The 20304-nt window shown below is 44.7% G+C and overlaps 1 protein-coding gene across 1 annotated transcript in view; it reads right to left on the bottom strand.

Annotated features, from left to right (window-relative positions):
- Window positions 1–842: 842 nt before the first annotated feature.
- Window positions 843–20304, bottom strand: part of ACYP2 (acylphosphatase 2) — a 144120-nt gene continuing 124658 nt past the window's right edge. The window contains exon 5 of the mRNA XM_026652551.2: window positions 843–1499. Coding sequence (XP_026508336.1) covers window positions 1385–1499 — 115 coding nt within the window. The 3' untranslated portion in view covers window positions 843–1384. The remainder of the gene's footprint in view (window positions 1500–20304) is intronic.

The raw sequence follows: 20304 nt of genomic DNA on the forward strand, positions 1-20304 counted from the left end.
TCAACAAAGAGTGTTTGTGGATAATCACAAAAGCCGTGTGTAGTTTGAACTATAATAATCTATAAATAACTCTTGCAACACTAGAATGAAATCTTCAGAGACTTATGTACAAAAGACCCAGTGAAAATAAATCTAGTTTTCAGCAGAAATACAAAGTTCTATCTACATCTTGTAGTTCACGTGATAGCCAATCTCAAATATGCTGTGTTATGAAATAAAAAAAATGAATTTAATGCTTGAGGATGCTGGTGTATCAATGCCATCAGGACTGACTCTATATATCTCTAGAACATGTATGGATCAGCCAGTGGAGATGGCAGTGTAAATCTCCACACAAAGCCTGCCAGTATGCTTTACTCCTGATTTGGAAGGACCATATCTAGGATTGAGGAGAGTTCAGCCTCTGTAACGATGTATTTCTTGGCCTCTGTGCCTTAAATACCCAAAAAGATGAGAATTAGGCATCAGTCCTACAAAGACTTATCCAAGTGCTTAACTTTAAGCATATGAGCATTAACTTCAGTGGGACTACCGGTGCTCAATATGATGTACTTGGTTAAGTCTGTGTAGGATCAGGTCTTAAGTGATAACCCTAGTTAGTGGTGATTTTTGTGATGCAAATACTTGGCCATTAGCTATGAGACTAAAGCCATCAACTCATATCATATAGGTCACCATAAAGAAATCAGATGGAAGTAACTTAGTCAATACTGATCCTGGCTGGGATTGGACAAAAGATCTATGAAAGACTATATATCTCTATATCCCATATCCTGAGCTACCCAGACATTATTATGGAAAGTTTTTAATCAGACTTGACTGGATACGTTTTATAGGCAAAACACATTTATTTTAGAACACTTGCTACAGCATCAACTAATTATTACAAATAATACAAGAGAACTTTACAATTCATAGCATATAGAATATACTACTGAACATTGCTGTGATCCTGTTTAAAGATTATTTAAAGTATTTAAACATTTTTAATTATGTCACAGTGAAATTTAAGTTGTTTTCTATTTGTTTGTTTTTTAATATATATAAATCATATTTTATTTGGCAAAGACTAGGTTCTGTATGATCATGTCTTACAAATCTCACTGTGCACTAGTATTTGCTGATTTTGCAGTTGTATATTTTTATTGATTTTTTATACTTCCTTCTAAGTAAATTATATATAAATTGGCAATGTTGGTAAAGATTTACATTATGAAATTTCTAATACAGTAACTGACAGTCCTACATTATGTAAAAGGGGTATTTTTATACTTTAGTATGAAGCAGACGTCAAAAAAAGTGCTGTCATGCTATTTTATGGAGGCAAAGAAATTACTATGCAGCTGAAGCATTATAATTTTGTGCTTAAAGATTTCTTCCTCCATTAGTATCTAGTGCTAAATCCTGAGAAATCAAGCTTGGAGATTTCCTTCTCATTAAAAAAGTTGGTTCGGTCTATGCGAGAACTGGGACTTCCAACTTTACTCAGCCAGGCCTTCCTGAAAAATAAAATAAAAATAAAAGCATGTTAGAATAAAATGAACCCCATGTGTGGCATTTGCTCTTCTGTCGTGTTTTCTACTTAAAGGGCTTATGAAGCTCAGCTTTTCAATGAGGAAATTAGTCCTGATAAATGGTTTCCAAATATGTTGTTATCTCCCTCAGCTGTTTTTCCCCTTTTCTCTTTACAAGCAAGATAAAACTATTTAAATAGTAAATAAAATTGTCAGTGTTTCAAAATACATTGTGTTACATTGTGAATATTACATACAATTAAATCTGGACTCTGAACAAAATTTTAGTTGAAGTAGGCTCCTTACGGGTGCATTATTAAAATGAATACTCAGTTTTACCTACTTTAATTATGTCATTCATTATAATAGTATGTGTTTACAAAGTTAATAGAATACTCATTGCAAGCACCCGAGCACTATATACAATAAAAAACCAGTAACAAGAAAGGATTATACTACCCCGGAATGTTTGAGGGGGCAGAGAAACCTTAAATCAAACAGCATACAAACTACATTAAGAGAACGTTATTGAGTTTGCAAGTTAAGTATTAAAAAGTTAGGAAATGCCAGAATTTAGGCTGTCTGCGCAACATTAATTCTGCCCTTGCATGCATGTGCATAATAAACAGTCTTTAATTACATAAACACATTGTTTTTCCTCCACATGACACTGAAATTAATAGGACTACTCCTGGAGTAAGGTACTACTCACTGTGAGTAAGAGTGGCAGAATCTGGCCTTTAGTTAATACTTTGTTCCAGATAAGAATTAGCAAACCTTTCCAATTTGCTATTTTCACAATACACTCTACAAATATGGTGCAGAAAAGTTTTTCTAACTTATCATCCTTCTCAGCATCACTCACAGTAAATGGATCTGCAATGATTTATCAACACAAACTTCCTAAAGGTTTAATTTCTCTTATTTATTTGAGAGAATAAAATATGTTAAAGTATTTGTATTTGTTTGTTTGTTTTATTTTTTTTAACCTTGCTATCAGGTACCTGTAAGACTGCACCCCATATTCTTCATAATGATATTCTTATAATATGATTATAGCATAATTATGATGCATTTTATGCAAGACAGGTCACATGAGAGGTCATTGAAAATGTTGTTATTCGCTGAATATTTTTACCCTATTTGTATGCATGTATCATTTTTCTATCTGAAGTTATGAATATTGACTATGTATCTGTATTTCAAATGTAGTTACACTTGGGTAATGCTCACTAGGCACTAGCTAGCTGGTTGGGAAAGGCCTATTCAGGGTAATGAGCCATTAGGGAAAACAATAGGCCTTAGGAAAAGCTTATTCCCCACCTGGTGAGCCTTCCTGAGAGTACTCCAGACAGCCTGTAAGTAATGGCTGCTAGGACTCCACAAGGTCATGTGACCAGGCGACATGACTCTGGACTTCATTTTGGGGTGTCAGTGTTTTTCCACAAACTGAGTTTGGGACAAAGGATTCCCGGCATATGCTAAAGCTATGTAAGGCAGGGGGTGACATCATCTGCTGCTCTTCACTCCCCACACAAGAAGACTCCTGGAAACACCTGAGGAATAAAGACTGAACTGAGGGAAGTGCTGGACCCAGACTAAAGGGATTTCTAGCTTGCACATGAAAAACCTGGGGATTCCAAGCTGTAAAGCAGTACAGCTTGTCCCTTAAGACTCTGCAAGCCTGCTTGTACCCCAGGAGTCAGGGTGAGAAACTGCTAATTCATATCCAATCTATCTAGTATGTTAAACTTAGTTTGTGTTTTTTGTTTATTTGCTAGGTAATCTGCTTTGAGCTGTTTGATATTACTTTTAATCACTTAAAATCTATCTTTTTGGAATTAATAAAGTTATTTTATGCTTTAATCTAAACCAGTAAGTTTGGAGTGAAGTGCTTGGGAATCTTAGCTCAGGGGCCTGTTGCATTTCATCTCCACATTGAGGGAGGGATGAACTCTATGAGCTCATACTGTACAGTTTCCTGTGCAGTGCAAGATGGTATAATTTTGGGTTTATATTCCAGTGGGGGGCTGCGTACCTGGGTTATCTTGGCTGTAGCCTCTCTATTTTTGGTTCATGCAATGTCTAGTCAGAGAGCCTGCATGTAACTGCAGCTGGGTGTGTCCCTGCCTGTGTGAATGCTGGTGAAAGTGTAGGACCGGGAGCGGGTCTGCAGCTTGTCACAGCAGCACAGTGCGAGAGGGAGCCCAGGCTGGTGGGTCACAGGGCTCAGCGGTACCCCAGTTCCAGGTAGCACCCCGGGAGGTGTGTGGAGGGGGAACCCGTCAAAGTACCCGTTACAGCAGACTCCTGTAAAGTGTAAGCTGGCTTTAGCCAGAGCTTCAGGCCACACATTGTATAGTATTGTGCTTTTTGTCTAAAAATGAATATCTCTGCTCCACAAAGTACAGTACATCCTGTGTGTGAACTGATAGGATATAAAGATAGGTGACTGACTGTTTTTTAGGAACTTACAGACATGAAAATAATACAAATAACTGATGTAAGATTTAATAATCACTTTGGGTTTTACTGCTAGAATGGCTCTACACAGATTTACTTAAGGATCAAATTATTTCTCAAGATTCTAGATCATAATAGAATCCACTAAAGCAAATGCAATAACAAAGTAGAATACATTTTCTGTGTACTGCATCTAAAGAGGAATGCATTTTACATACATTTTTATCCATGACTAAGACTGTCTTAATTAAGTAATTGTTCACTTAACAAAGCTGTTAAAATATAAGATTTTATTCAACTGAATATGAATTTGAAGAGTTAAAGCAATTAAATTGTTGATTAGTTTTACTGAAAGTTACACTCAGCATTACACAAATAAAATATTCTTGCACTGAGACTTATCTTGATATCTCCACCACGAGAACCACAAATCCACGGAGGCTTTAGATCTTGAACCAACACATGAAATACACCTGGGACATAGGCCACGTTTTATTATAGCCCTATCAAGAACCTGAGAAAAGTGCTGATAGGAGATCTTTTTATGTCGAATTTCTGACAATTCAATGTAATATCTGAAAGTGCCTCAGAGACCTTTGCTGGCTGTGCGGAACAAGAAAGGAGTTTTCCATTACTTGTATTACAGCTGCAGAAACAATTCAGTGTTGCCACCAAAATGGTTAAATCAGTGCTTGTATTAATGGCCCGGCCCTGGACAAATAAACGTTATCCTTGAGGGCAAGTGTACAGATTCCTGGTTAGTTAGAAATCTCTATTTCTAAAGTTTAGTTATGAAAGCAAATATGTGCCTAGACTTCAAGTGTTTTGGGATATAAGTTTAGGAGTTGTAAGAATGCACTTGGTGCATTAGTGAAGCATGTATCCAAGATAGCCTCGCTTGAGCCTTCCTATAAGGGTGCTTCTAAGTGGAAAGGGAAAGATCCCTTACAAAATACCACACAGAACTAGGGAGGAGTATGTGTGTTCAGAATGAACTGGCTATGAGGACAAAAGTCTTGATTTGGTCTATAACTGTTTATTGTAGATCAAATAAATATCCAATTTCTACTAAACGTTTACACACATTTAGACCCAAAAGAGATTGCTCCCAAGGAGCTATGTGGATTGTTAGTTGTGTGACTCCAGTGTGGTCACAACTTCTTTACACTGCCACCCTGCATAAACCTTGAAAAATTTACTTTGAACCAGTGATTATAACACATAGGTTTTGGTGCCCAGAGGAGGACTCTGTAGGACCTTCCTATCTGCTATGCTTCATTTCAAAATCCAATGGTATCTTTAATCATTCTTTATAAAATAACTGTTTGTTCTTTTAGCCCTTTGCCAAGCCACCTAGCTTTAATTAAAATTCACCATAATCTAGGGCGCTTATCCCAGGAATCCCTACAATTGTCAGACATATGAAGTGTACAGAATCTTTGATTTTTTAAGACCTCCTTCAAACCCCTTATATGTAACTATAATACATAGTATAATATCATGTATTCATTTGTAAAACACTTTTGACTAGTATCAAAGTGCTTTGTAGAAAGACCCACAGTAATGCAAATGTGTAACAAGAATAATAGAATAAGATGGGGGGAGGGAATATTTTCAAAGGGACTTTAAAAATGGAAAGAGAAATGATAACATGTATATTGTCTAGTTTGGTGAATTGCTGGAGCTCATGGCCAGTCTGACTGGGCAAGAAGCAGCGCACATGGGTCTGGTTATTAATGCAGATAAAACTAAGTCCCTGGTCATTACTATCACAGTCTCCAACTCCAGATTACAACCAGCTCAGTATTAACCTATCCAGATGGAATAGTGAGCAGATGGCAACTGTCAAATACTAGGGCAGCATCACAGATGACTGCTGGAGGATGCTTGAAAGATGTGGACACTTGTGTAGCAGCAGCTGCTGTCATGCTTTAGGCCCTTCAGTGGCCTCTGTGGCACGTTATAACATCAAGCTTGCTTTGAAGCTGCAGACCTATGAGCCATGGTTACACCACCTTTATTGTATGGCAGTGAAACAGGAATGCTGAGGAAGGCTGAGGAGTGGCCACTTGGTGTTTACAATTCTCATCGTCTTTGTCAGCTGCTCCATATTAAGTGACAGGACAAGATTTACAATGAGGTTGTTCATAGCTAAACCCACCAACCATCTCCATCAACACTGCTTTGGTTTTAGCAACTTTCTTGATATGGACACATCACATTTAGTAGGATGGAAGACCAATGAATTAAAATGTGTTTACCAAAGAATACTGCTACATAACCAGCGATCATGTGGTCACCAAAAGCTTCAGTGGATTCCAGTAAGATCACCAATTATGAACATTGTGACCCAAAAACCTCTTAATGACCACTGCCAAGGGGGTTACAGGACTATCCAGATTGTGTTATGTACTCTCTGGTTCACCAAAGAATGTCATATGAGGCCTCAAATGAAAGCCAGTGTCAGACTGGTTATTAGTATCATGAAATGTATGTACAAATACCATATATTATGTCCCAAATTGATGTCAATAGAAGAGGTTTTAGAACAAATTGATCAACTGAGCAGTAATAAGTCACAAGGACCTGATGGTATTCACCCAAGAGTTCTGAAGGAACTCAAATATAAAATTGCAGAATTACTATTGGTAATATGTAACCTATTACTGAAATCAGCCTCTATACCAGATGACTGGAAGGTAGTTAATGTAATTTTAAAAATGAGCCTAACTTCAGTACTGGAGACATTGGTTGAAATTATAGTAAAGAACAGAATTATCAGAAATATAGATAATCATGATTTGATGGGGAAGACTCAACACAGCTTTTATCATGAGAAGTCATACCTCATTAATCTATTCAAATTCTTTGAGGGAGTCAACAAGCATGTGGATAAGGGTTCAGAGTAGCAGCCGTGTTAGTCTGTATCCGCAAGAAGAACAGGAGTACTTGTGGCACCTTAGAGACTAACAAATTTATTAGAGCATAAGCTTTCGTGGGCTACAACCCACTTCTTCGGATGCAGGATAAGGGTTATCACTGTATTGACTGGTACTTGGATTTTCAGAAAGCCTTTGACAAGGTCCATCATCACAGACTCTTAAGGAAACTAAGTAGCCATGGGATAAGAGGGAAGGTCCTCTCATGGATCAGTAATTGGTTGAAACATAGGAAACAAAGATTAGGAATAAATGGTGAGTTTTCACAATGGAGACAGGGGAACAGTGGGGTTCTGTACTGGGGCCTGTGCTGTTCAACATATTCATTAGTGATCTGGAAAAGAGGATGGAAGTTAAATCCTAGTGAGGAAAATAGAAAGGAGCATAAACTATGGCAAGTGAAGTGCAAAAATATAATGAGGAAGGCCAAAAAAGAATTTGAAGAACAGCTAGCCAAAGACTCAAAAAATAATAGCAATTTTTTTTTTAAGTACACCAGAAGCAGGAAGCCTGCTAAAAAACCAGGGGGGCCCCTAGATGATCAAGACACTAAAGGAGCACTGATGGGCAGTGCGTGAATCACCAGCTGGGGGAGGTTAGCCCCCAGCCCCACCCCTTCCTCCTGAGACCCTGCCCCTTCCGTGGCCCCGCCGGAGCCCAGAGGTCCCCCCACCGCAGCGGCCGGCCCCTGCCCCAGGCTAGTGCCCCCAGCCCCAGAGCACCCCCAGCCTCTCCCCCCACAACCCCACAGCAGGCAGCATGGCCCCAGTCTCCCCAGCTCTGGAGTGCAGGGAGGGTGGGTGGAGCGGCCCAAGTCCAGGCCAACTGGAGCTGCGCCGAGTGGAAGCGTGGGGAGGGGGGGAGGCACGTGGGGACAGAGCATGGGTGGTTCCACACCTGGCTGTTTGGACAGGCACAGCCTCCCTCAGTTTATGATACCCACCGCCCATGGGAGCACTCAAAGATAATAAGGTTATTGCAGACAAACTAAACGAATTCTTTGCATTGGTCTTCATGGCTGAGGATGTGAGGGAGATTCCCAAACCAGAGCCATTCTTTTTAGGTGACAAATCTGAGGAACTGTCCCAGATTGAGGTGTCATTAGAGGAGATTTTGGAACAAATTGATAAACTAAACAGTAATAAGTCATCAGGACCCAGATGGTATTCACCCAAGAGTTCTGAAGGAACTCAAATGTGAAATTGCAGAACTACTAACTGTAATTTGTAACCTATCATTTAAACCAGCTTCTGTACCAAATGACTGGAGATACCTAATGTTACGCCTATTTTTAAAAAGGGCTCCAGAGGTGACCCCGGCAATTACAGGCTGGTAAGCCTGACTTCAGTTCCGGGCAAACTGGCTGAAACTATAGTAAAGAATAAAATTGTCAGACACATAGATGGACATAATTTGTTGGGGAAGACTCAACACGGTTTTTGTAAAGGTAAATCATGCCTCACCAATCTACTAGAATTCTTTGAAGGGGTCAACAAACATGTGGACAAGGGGGATCCATTGGATATAGTGTACTTAGATTTTCAGAAAGTCCTAGACAAGGTACCTCACCAAAGGCTCTTAAGCAAAGTAAGCTGTCATGGGATAAGAGGGAAGGTCCTCTCATGGATTGGTAACTGGCTAAAAGATAGGAAACAAAGGGTAGGAATAAATGGTCAGTTTTCAGAATGGAGAGAGGTAAATAGTGGTATTCTCCAAGGGTCTGTACTGGGACCAGTCCTATTCAACATATTCATAAATGATCTGGAAAAGGGGGTAAACAGTGAGGTGGCAAAATTTGTAGATGATACAAAATTACTCAAGTTAGTGAAGTCCACAGCAGACTGCGAAGAGCTACAAAGGGATCTCACAAAACTGGGTGACTGGGCAACAAAATAGCAGATGAAATTCAATGTTGATAAATGCAAAGTAATGCACATTGGCAAACATAATCACAACTATACATACAAAATGATGGGGTCTAAATTAGCTGTTACCACTCAAGAAAGAGATCTTGGAGTTATTGTGGATAGTTCTGTGAAAACATCCACTCAATGTGCAGTGGCAGTCAAAAAGCTAACAATGTTGGGAACCATTAAGAAAGGGATAGATAATAAGGCAGAAATATCATATTGCCTTTATATAAATCCATGGTACGCCCACCTCAAGAAAACTGCGTGCAGATGTGGTCGCCCTATATCAAAAAAGATGTATTGGAATTGGAAAAGGTTCAGAAAAGGGCAACAAAAATTATTAGGGGTATGGAAGAGCTTCCATACAAGGAGAGATTAATAAGATTGGGAATTTTCAGCTTGGAAAAGAGACGACTAAGGGGGGATATGATGAAGGTCTATAAAACCATGACTGGTGTGGAGAAAGTAAATAAGGAAGTGTTATTTACTCCCTCTCATAACACAAGAACTAGGGCATCACCAAAAGAAATTAATAGGCAGCAGGTTTTAAACAAACAAAAGGAAGTATTTCTTCACACAACGCATAGTCAATCTGTGGAACTCCTTGTCAGGGGATGTTGTGAAGGCCAAGACTATAACGGGGTTCAAAAAAGAACTAGATAAATTCATGGAGGATAAGTCCATGAATGGCTATTAGCCAGGATGGACAGGGATAGTGTCCCTAGCCTCTGTTTGCCAGAATCTGGGAATGGGGAACAGGGGGAATGGGGATCACTTGATGATCACCTGTCCCGTTCATTCCCTCTGGGGCACCTGGTATTGGCCAGTGTTGGAAGACAGGATACTGGGCTAGATGGACCTTTGATCTGACCCAGTATGGCCGTTCTTATGTTATGATAAACAGTGAAGGCGCAAAGTTTGCAGACAATACAAAATTTTTCAAGATAGCAATGGAGTGAAACTTTAGACATTTGCCCTGGCATGTGGTTAATGCACAAAATCATGATTTGCAATAAGATAATGGAAATGATGTATGTTATTAGAGTATCTTTAGAACTCAGTTTGTACTAGAACACTGATCCAAAAGGCAGTAACTCCAGGGTATGGCAATGTGTTATGTAGCCTTTTATCTCTAGGTCTCTGGCTCAAGTCCAGGCTAGATCAGTAAGGACTGATGGCTGATCCATGGCCCATGTGAGAGGAGTTGGTGGTGTCCACATAACAAAAAAAGAACACTACTGGCGGACTCAGAGGCATACAGTATGGAGGTCAAACTTCCCTCTTATACCTTTCGGTGGTCCTTCTGGAAATGGGTTGAAACATGCTTATGGAGTGGTAGGAGTTGTGATATTGGGGACTGCCTGTAAGGGCTGTGTATTCCAGACACAGAGTCTGGGCAGCATGCTATGAACCTCTTAGTGTCATGCACAGCCAATTGGAACCAGACATAGAATAAAGCAAAGCTCTTGCAAGCACTTTAAACACTGAGTGATCAATGAACACTGCAGGAGGGAGGAACACTTAAGTTTCAGCTGCATGTGTTGTTCTTTCTCCAGGGACACAGGGCTTCTCCAGGGCTTGCAGCCTAGCATCTTTCAGGAATCCTATAGTCACTTACAATTAAAAAGAAAATGAATCTATCAAATGTGGGAGAGGTTGTGGGCAGGTCAAATTTCAGATATATACATAGTGCATTTGTCCCATGATGAAACAAGCATGGAGGCATTTCCATACCCAGACTGATTTTTACAATATTTAATCATTTACTATTAAAAAGAGCCCAGCTCTTTTTCACCCTGAGGTTGTGGGGAGGATCCTAAGCCACCTAAGTATTAATTTAAAAGTCTGTGAAATGTAGGATGACCATATGTCCCATTTTTAAAGGGACAGTTCCATACTTAAGCCCTCCTGCAAGTATCCTGACTTTTTCTTAAAAACAGGCAAATTGTCCCGTATTTGTCTCCATCCTCCATCAGTACTGGTGGTTCCTGCTGCTGGCCGGATCCCTGCTCGCCAGGAGCCCACCCACCAGCGGTGAGTGTGTGTGTGTGGGGTCCAGCAGCCAATGAGGGGGGTGGGTGTGCAAGGCTGATGGTGGGGCGAAGATGCAGCACGCAGGGCTGGCTGCTCCCCCTGCTGGTCAATCAGCACAGCCCCTGCTGCGTGCCGGCTGTGGGCCAGCAGAGCCCCGCCCCCCATCTTATTTCCTGCCGGCCCTGGCTGCACACTGCAAGCTGCAGTGGTTGGTGAGGTTACACGTCGCCTCTGCTGCCCACCCATTGTCCCTTTATGTGCTCCCCCTCTCGCTGTCCTCTCCCTGCTTTGCCCCTTTGTCCCGCTTCTCCTCCATATTCCCTCTGACAGGGCGCATCCCGCTCCCAGCGCTGTGCAGAGAACCCGCTCCTGGTCGGAGCGCTGAGCTCACCAACAGCCTAGCTGGCAGTCTCCTTCCTTCCCCCACTGCCTCTGGCTGGGCCGGTGCCCCAGGAAAGTCCAAGACCCTCTGGCCCAGGGCGCTGGCCAGGAGGAACCGAGCCCTGCATATGCCAAAGCCCCGCACAGCGCTGGTACGGGGAAGCCTCTCCTCCCCTCAGCTAAGCTCTGGAGTGGTGGTGGGAAAGCGATTCCCAACCTGTTCGCACCCTGACCCTGTGGGCTCCACAGCAGCCCCACAGGCAGGGACTTAACACCCTCTTCACCCTACCTCCCACCCTGGATCCTGCCCCCAGGGAGCGTGGGACTGCTCCGTCCTGTCCCCTAGGCACCCTCATCTGCTGAGCCACCTCTCTAGCCGGGTTCGCTGAAGCCCCTGGAGTCAGGTTCCCTGGGCCCTGGTGCACAATGCATCCTTAGGGCTTAGCCCCTTCCTGCCTGCACTCTAGTCGGGGGACAGGAGGTGGCTGGGTTATGTCAATGACCAGCAGCAGCCTGGAGGTGTTAGCTGCCTTTTGACACTGTGCGGGTAGGAAGGAAAAAGCTGCTTCCAGCCATGGGGGTTGGGGGAGAAGAGATGAGCTCTGCAAAGACACAGGCCAGGTCATCCCTCCCCCCGCACCACTCTGCCCCTTTGGCTGGAAGCAGCTCCCGTCCCCTCCCTCCCGCACAGTGCCAAAAGGCTGCTGCTGTCCACATTCTGATGTGAACGCTGGTAGAAATCTGGGGAGGGGGGCCATGTGACCCTACATACCCCCCCCTCCACCCCACCACGTGTTGCCTCGGGAAGACGCAGCGCCAGGTACCAGGAGAGGCGGGTCCGTCCCGGTGGCCCAGCCAAGCATGGAGGGCAGAGAGCACTGAGCAGGGAGGGGAGGGTCAGTTGATCACCACTCCCCGTGTGAGAGGTGTGTGTGTGTGTGTCACCTCTCTCCGTGTGAACCTTAAAGATAAGAAGGTAAATAAAAAGAATCCAACTACGCAGTATTTCTTTTTAACAGGGGCTCAGCCAACTTGATGTTAATTGGAACATTTGTACTGCATAGTTCTGATGGATTGCTGTTGAATTCACTTGAATATGAGTAATTTTACCAGGTGTCCCATATTCAGTATGGAAATATGGTCACCCCAGTGAAATGAAATGGAACCAGGTTTTGAAGGTGATCTAAGCACAAAGGGTTGGGGACTCCAGGCTTTAGAAAGGGCTACCTAGGTGTGATTGCCTCTTTCATGGTAACAGGGCCCCACGGCGACGAAGAGCCCTGGCCTGCCCACCCCAGCCACGATAGGCACACCCCCCCCCCCAAAGTGCCATTTCAGTCCCAGCCACACCGGGCCAAGCCACCACCACCACCACCCCGAACCACCGGGCCAAGCCGCCGGCTCCCCTGAGCCGCTGGGCCAGCCCCGGCGCACAGCCGAGCCGCCTCACTCCCCCACCAGACCCTCCCATCCACCGCTGGCTCACCGCGTTCCCTCCTCACTCCCCCGCCCCCAAGGAGGGACACAACGAGCAATGGCAGGCAGGCAGCAGCAGCAGGCAGTGGGGGCCTCGGGGAAGAAGCAGGGCCACCGCAGCCCAGGTGTGCAGCAATGAGTCCATGGCTTAGCCTTCCCTGGCCTATTGTACCCGCTGCCCATGCATGTTAACTACAGTGTTGTTTACTAGCACAACAGTGTAACAAGAGGTAGATATGCACTTTATATAGAATGAGAAATAGAATCTGAAAAAGGGAACACTGAGCTGTTAAACTTTACTCTGTTTTCAATTAACAAGGATAGAATATTTGAGATTGCATTTTGAAGATTGTATTTTTGAGAGAGAGAGAGAAAACCAACATTTCAAACATTTAAGTACTCCCATAGTGTTGTCTTAATAGAAAACACTATTGCTAACCTCAAGCTTTCAAAATTCATGACTCAGGCCCCCAAATCATGAGATTGGTTTTAAATAATAAGACTTTACAAATAATAAATGTGGGGTTCTTTTTCTTTACTTTCTGGTTTCTGAGTCTTTAGGATGCACTTGGTTCATGTTTGCAGGCTCTTCACACTCACGAGGGCTAGAAACGTACTTTTATTTTAAATAAGAGTGGAGATTCGCATTTCATCAATAAAGCCAAGTTCCTGGAGACTAAAGGAAATTTTTTTTGGAACTCTCACAATAAAGCAGTGAGAGTTAACAACACTATGATAAGTTTGCCTTTTTTTTTTTTTTTTAAATATGAACATTATGTGTGCATGTGCACGCACAAACATACAGAATAAGGCAGGACCAAAAGGTGTTATGAAACCTTCACATAAATTGAGTATTAATATTTACAAAAATGTCTGCATAACAGCTTTTGGTAAAGTTAACATGCTAGAGATGTTGATCCCATCTATACTACAATTGAAACTAGGTCAGAGAGGATCAGGTTTTTAAATACAATTCTTGCCTGCAAGCATGGGTGACAGGTATAATAGGCCAGGACAAGCTCTGCCTCCCCTGGCACTTGCCACCGGACACCTGGTTGCAGGTTTGGTGGGGGAAGTTTTTGCTTTATTATGCTCCATGCAGGTTCCGGGGCAGCTGAGGAGGCAGTATGTGCTATTCAGCTTCCTGAGTTCATCAGTAATCTCCTGGATTCCAGAGAGATTACTGATGAACCCAGGAAGCTGAGTAACACATACTGCCTGCTCAGCTGCCCCAGAACCTGCATGAGGCATATCAAAAGCTCAGGTTCTTCTTCGGGAAGAGAGGCTGTCATGCTGCGGGTTTTCCTGAGTGACTTGGGGTCTGGGGAGAGGTGGAGAAGGGAGGCGTGGCGTGGCTGCGGCTGGCCCAGGGCTCCCCAGGCAGGTGGGGGGAGGGCTCGGGGCTCCTCTGGCTGAGGGGGGAGCGCTCGGGGCTCTGGCCCAGGGGAGTGCAGGCAGAAGGATCAGATCTGGGGGCTCCACCTGTTGCCCATGCCTGCAAGGCACTAATTTCGATTTTCTGGCCAGAAGGGCAGTGCTTCTCATGGGCCTAGACATCTTCAAATTTTAGTCATCACCTACGCTGAATGCAGCAAGACAGCTGGAGGCTGAATTGTTACTACACCAAAGATGCTACTGAGCCAGCTGACATGCATTATTTCCTCTGCCTCCAGATTCTTCAGGTTTTATATAAAGCGGAGCAGAGGAGGCAGGCGCAGTGCAAATTACACATACCAGCTGGGTCAGCAGTAGTGGTGGGTTAAGGATGGGAAATGACATATAGGCCCCACATAAACTGCCCCAAAAGCTATGCCTCAGAGGAATCCTCTGCCTCCCTCTTCCCCTGGCTCAGAGGCATAGGATATTGAGTCTGCTAACAAAAGAGGAATCTGGGGACAAAGCTGAGAGGATCCAGTGTTGGTGTGAAGAAAGTAGCAGGAGGGAGTGAAGCAGTCAGGGACATCTCATAGGAAGTAAGCTGGGGAAGACAGACTCTCAAATGCAAAGCATTAGAGAAATCTGGAATGGCTGAGGGGTCCCAAGAGAAAAGCTTGAGGAAAATTATTAATTGCTTGGAGGAGGAGAGCATGCAGAACAGGGTTCAAGGCTCTCCAAAATACACTGAGCCTAGCAACCTTATAAAGTGATTTACAAAACTGTGCTCTAAACTGTGTGGACCTGAAGCCTGTTGAAGAAGAATGTATCTGTCTACAGAGCCTTTGAAACTAAAGTTCCCTCTACTGCTGCTGCCATGGAAACTGATGCATCCGATCAGTGAAAGTGGGTCAGGGTAATTTTAAATTAGCATGCCTACTGTATTGTAAAAAAAAAAAAAAATTGTTAGAAACAGAAAATGCTAGGTCAGGATTAAAGGGCATTATGTAAGTGTGTATGTGTATATGTCTATCCATACATAAAGCACATTATACTGTATATATGGAGAAGGGAGGGGGAAGTGGCAGAGAGAGAGAGAGAGAGAGAGAGAGAGAGAGAGAAAGTGATAGAAAGTGCATTATTCCCTGGAGGTGAAATACAATTTTGACACATTTTATCAGCATGACCACATCAGACACCACTACAAAGCAGAGTCACAAGTCTGGCACTAGGTCATCTTAGTGAGTGAAAGGAAAACAAAAAATACAACCACAACGTGGACCAATTGACAGTCCAAGGAGAGAGGCCAAGAACTGGGTGGGCGTGGAAACTGAAGTATGCTCTCATCGGGAGATGAGGTTGGGGGTTCAGTCAGATCCTACTGCAGTTAGGGTTGGCACGTCTCTATAGCCTATCCAGTGAGGAATTTCTTTGAGGTACAATTTGAAAGTAATGTCAACAACAAGGGCAAATGAGCAGAGTCTTTGACATGGAAAGGATATAAATTAGGTGTGACATCCTGAGAGTACTGAATAAACAGCAAGATTATACACATCTATTTAGATGTCACATATCTATTTATAATGTTATGGGGAAAATGACTTCTATGCGCTCATTACATACTGTATATGTTACGAATACTGAGCCAAATTTTCTACTGGTGTAAATTAGCATAGCTTTGTTGGTTTCAATGGAGCTGCATCCATTCACATCAGTAGTCTATTACATACACATTCCAGGGGGAGGGAGGGGGTTGATCTAAGTTACGCAACTTCAGCTTATAACGTGAATGATGTAGCTGAAGTCGACGTACTTAGATCGACTTACCATGGTGTCTTTACCATGGTGAGTCGACTGCTGCCACTCCCCCGTCAACTCTTCCTGCACCTCTCGTGGCGCTGGAGTACAGGAGTTGACGGGAGAGGGCTCAGGGGTCGATTTATTGCATCTAGACTAGATACGATAAATCAATCCCTGGTGGATCGATCACTGCCTGCCGATCCAGCAGGTAGTGTAGACATATCCTTAGAAACCTGCTTCATTAGACACATTTGACCCATATTGAAAGACCATACCTATTGTTAATTCTCAATCAAAAGGGAGCAATTTCTCAGCTAGAAGGAACTTTAAACCTAAGAACAACTTGCTCTGTTCTGATACCCACTGCAGATCTCTGTTTCACACACTGCCTAAATGTTATTTTTGTAAAGTCTGAGCAAAATTGGTTGACCTGTTTTTGATATGTGAGCAGAAAAAAGCATTTTCCCCATATGTTCTCGTCAGAGATTTTGCTCCGCTTAAACAGCTTCAGCAACAAACTTCAAATTTGTCTTGTTTCACTGATCTCACTGAGATCTTAAAAAGCAAGCTACGTTTGCAGAAAATTAGGTAGTGTTAAAGTGATGTTTTTACACAACACATAGTAAATCTGTGAAATTCATTACCACAAGAGTTCATTGAGAATGGTAGTGTCCCATGTTGCTCTGGTCTAAATGACTACATGAGGCATCGGGCAACCAAGAATCAGGCCCTAGTAGTGCTTCATGCCCTCGTGCTGTAAGGGTACACTATTGGGGCTATCAGGAGAAAGAGGCTTCCTGTTAGGGTTGCCAACTTTCTAGTCACACAAAACTGAACACCCTAGCCCCACCCCTTCCCTGAGGCCCCGCCCCACACTCATTACATTCTCCCTCCCTCAGTGGCTCCGTCTCCCCCACCCTCACTCACTCACTTTCACTGGGCTGGGGCAGGGGGTTGGAGTGTGGATGAGGGCTCTAACTGGCAGTGTGGGCTCCGGGGTGGGGCCAGAAATGAGGGGTTCATGGTGCAGGAGGGGGCTCCGGCTGGAGGTGTGGGCTCTGGGGTGGGGCTGGGGATGAGGGGCTTGGGGTCAGAAGGGGGTTCCAGGCTGGGGGGTGGGGCCAAGGGATTCAGGGTGCAGGAGAGGGTTGTGGGTTGGGGTGCAGGAGGGGGCTGCAGGCTAGGGGGTGGGGCCGAGGGATTCGGAGTGCAGGAGGGGGCTGTGGGTTGACACATAGACTCATAGACTTTAAGGTCAGAAGGGACCATTATGATCATTTAGTCTGACCTCCCGCATGATGCAGGCCACAAAAGCTGAGGCAGGGGGTTGAGGGCTCTGGGCTGGGGATGAGGAGTTTGGGGTACATGAGGGGGCTCAAGGCTGGGGATGAGGGATTTGGAGTGTGGGAGGGGGCTGTGACTTGAGGCAGGGAGTTTGGGGGGCTGAGGGCTCTGGGCTGGGGCTGAGAGGTTCAGGATGTGGGAGGGGGCTCTGGGCTGGGGCAGGGGTTGGGTGCAGGTGGGTGAGGGCTCTTTGCTGGGGCCAGAGATGAGGGGTTTGAGATTCAGGAGAGGGCTCCAGGTTTGGGGGGAGGGGCTCAGGGCTGGGACAGGGAGTTGGGGCACGGGGTTGGGGTGTGGGCTTAACTGCGTGTGCCCCAGAAACAGCCAGCAGGTCCAGGTCCTAGGTGTGGGGGCCAAGAGGCTCCACGCACCGCTCTTGCCTGCAGACACCGCCCACCCCCCACTTCCATTGGCTGGTGCTTGGAGTTGGGGGAGTGCGCGGAGCCCCGTGGCCCCCCCGCCTAGGACGCAGACCTGCTGGCTGCTTCTGGGGCACAGTGTGGTGCCAGCCAGGCAGGGCCAGCTCTACCATTTTTGCCGCCCCAAGCAAAAAAAAAAAAAAAACCCCCCCGCCTGTGCCCCCCCAAGAATGGACGGAATGCCGCCCCAGGCACGTGCTTCCTCCGCTGGTGCCTGGAGCCAGCCCTGCAGCCAGGACAGGTAGGGACTAGCCTGCCTTAGCATCACAGCACCGCCGACAGGACTTTTAACAGCCCGGATGGCGGTGCTCACCAGAGCCGTCAGGGGCCCTTTTCAACTGGGTGTTCCGGTCAAAAACTGGACACCTGGTCACCCTACTTCCTGTGCCCCTTCCCCTTCTAGCACATTTGCTAACTCAAGGTAAGACTTAGGCCCATAGTGCAGACTGAAAAAGGGGTTTGGCTTCCCCCCTCTGATGCTGGGGGCCTGGAATAAGTCAGCCCCACTCTGGACAGTGTTTATTCTCCCACTTGGGGGTTTATTTCCCTACAATTTCTGGGCAGGCCCAAGGAGCACCCCTCCGCCAAACAGAAAAAGGAACTAGTTCCAACACAAAACAAAGAGGAATACCTTTTTCTCCCTCCCCCCCTCACACTCTGAGGGTGTTTGGCTTTGTTATTGGCCCTGGGGTGTCAGTCCTTACCCTACTCAGGCAGTCAGTTTATGTAGCTTTCCCTGTAGGGAGGAGAGCAGCCATTCACCCTCAGGCAGCCTTTCTCCCTGCTGCCACTAGCCCTGCAGCAGCTTGTCTCTCCTCCCTCTCACTGGAGGAGGAGTTTTGAAAGATCTCAGGCAGCCCTTAACTGGACTCAAGTGTCTCTAGTTGACCCGAGGTAGCCCCTTCTTAGCTTCAAGGGAAAAGGGATTTTATCATTCTAGGGCTAATAAGAGGCCTGCCACCCACTGTCTTACAGCTGTCCAGCCAGACTTTGTCACAGGCTATATTGTCATTTCATGAAGTCTGATTAAAAATTATTTTTCACATTGAGCCTATTAAATCACAAAAGACAGAAAGATGTTTGAATGAGGAGTTTTTATGCCATTAGCTACTGTACCAATCCAAACTGTAGGAAAAGAAAAGAGAGCTCTGACATCTGGATGCTGATTGATTAGCACATGTCAAAGAACATTAAAAAGTGGGTGTGTTTAAAGTAAATGTAATGTGCATAGTTGTGCATATTACAGAGCTTGTGCAAAGAGTGAAGTGCAATTATTTCTAACCAACAATCACATAATTAAGATCCCTATGACTAATTTAGTCAAGGAAAAATAAGTTGGCCAAATCCCCCATTATAGGCATTTTCAAAACCATCCATGTGGAGGGCCATTCTGAACCATCAATTATTCACTGATTCAGATGGGGAATTCTGCTTAAAATGAATATCAAATGGCACCAAGGAAGTAAATCATCTACTTTACTAGGCAGGAAATACTGTAAGATTGGTCCTAGCAACTACAAATATGTGCGCCTTACTTCACTCTCAAACAGACTTGTTGAAATGATAGTTAAAAACAGAATTTTAAAGCACCTAGGTAAATGTGGTACAATAAGGAACAAACCAGCACAGCTCTGAAGAAGAGCTCTGTGTAGCTTGAAAGCATATCGCTCTCACCAACAGAAGTTGGTCCAATAAAAAATATTATGTCACCCACCTTGTCTGTCTGTCTGGAACTGACATGGCTACAACTACACTGCATACAACAATAGGAATTAATAGTCAATTTTCAGCATTGTAAGAGGTTAATTGTGTGGTGTCCAAATGTTCTGTACTAGGACTTGGGCTAATATATTTATCAATAGTATGGAAAAAGAGATGAACAATGAGGTGGCAAAATGTGTAGATGGCATAGTTATTTAATTTAGAAGCTCAGCCCAGAACTCACAGCCCAGGGAGTGGCGGGGGCTAAGCCACATTTCCACTCTCCTGAAACTGGGCTGCTTTTGTGGCTGGAGAGGCCCCCTACGTAACTTAGACAGCCCTTCCTAGGGCTATCCTATGAGCTGCAGCACTGCCCAGAATTCCCTCAGCATTGTCTGCTGTGCCCCACCCCTGACACATCTGGCTTAGGAGGAGTCCTCCACAGCAGGGAGAATTCTCCCCAGCCAGAACCAGGGCTTTTATGGCCCCTTTATGCTGCTCCGGCCTTTTACGTGGCATTTATGGACAGCAGCAAGGATGAGGATTTCTCCTGTTATGTTGTTTATCCTTGTGCCAGTGCAGTAAATATGGAATTTATACTTCATTGGAAGCTTGTGTGCCTGCAAGATTAGTCTCTTAGGACTTTAGCCAGATGAAATTAGCCACTGTCTTCCAGGCCAGGGAGGCTCTATATACTAGCTGCACAATGAGATGATCTCTCTAGGGGAGTAGTTCATCAACTACACAAGGCCAAGAAGTACACACTAAAAAGCTCAGCAATAGGCATTTGTGGTGCCACACCCCAGTAAATGAGCTGCCTCCCTCCTTGACACTGCAGCTCTCTTTGCTGGTTCCTCTCCAAACCTGCTAGTGCAACGTGGCCAGGGCCGGCTCTAGGCACCAGCAAAACAAGCTGGTGCTTGGGGCGGCACATTTTTAGGGGCGGCAT

This window comes from Terrapene carolina, unplaced genomic scaffold, assembly GCF_002925995.2.
Source record: "Terrapene carolina triunguis isolate 2854851 unplaced genomic scaffold, T_m_triunguis-2.0 Scaffold120, whole genome shotgun sequence".
NCBI lineage: Eukaryota > Metazoa > Chordata > Testudines > Emydidae > Terrapene > Terrapene triunguis.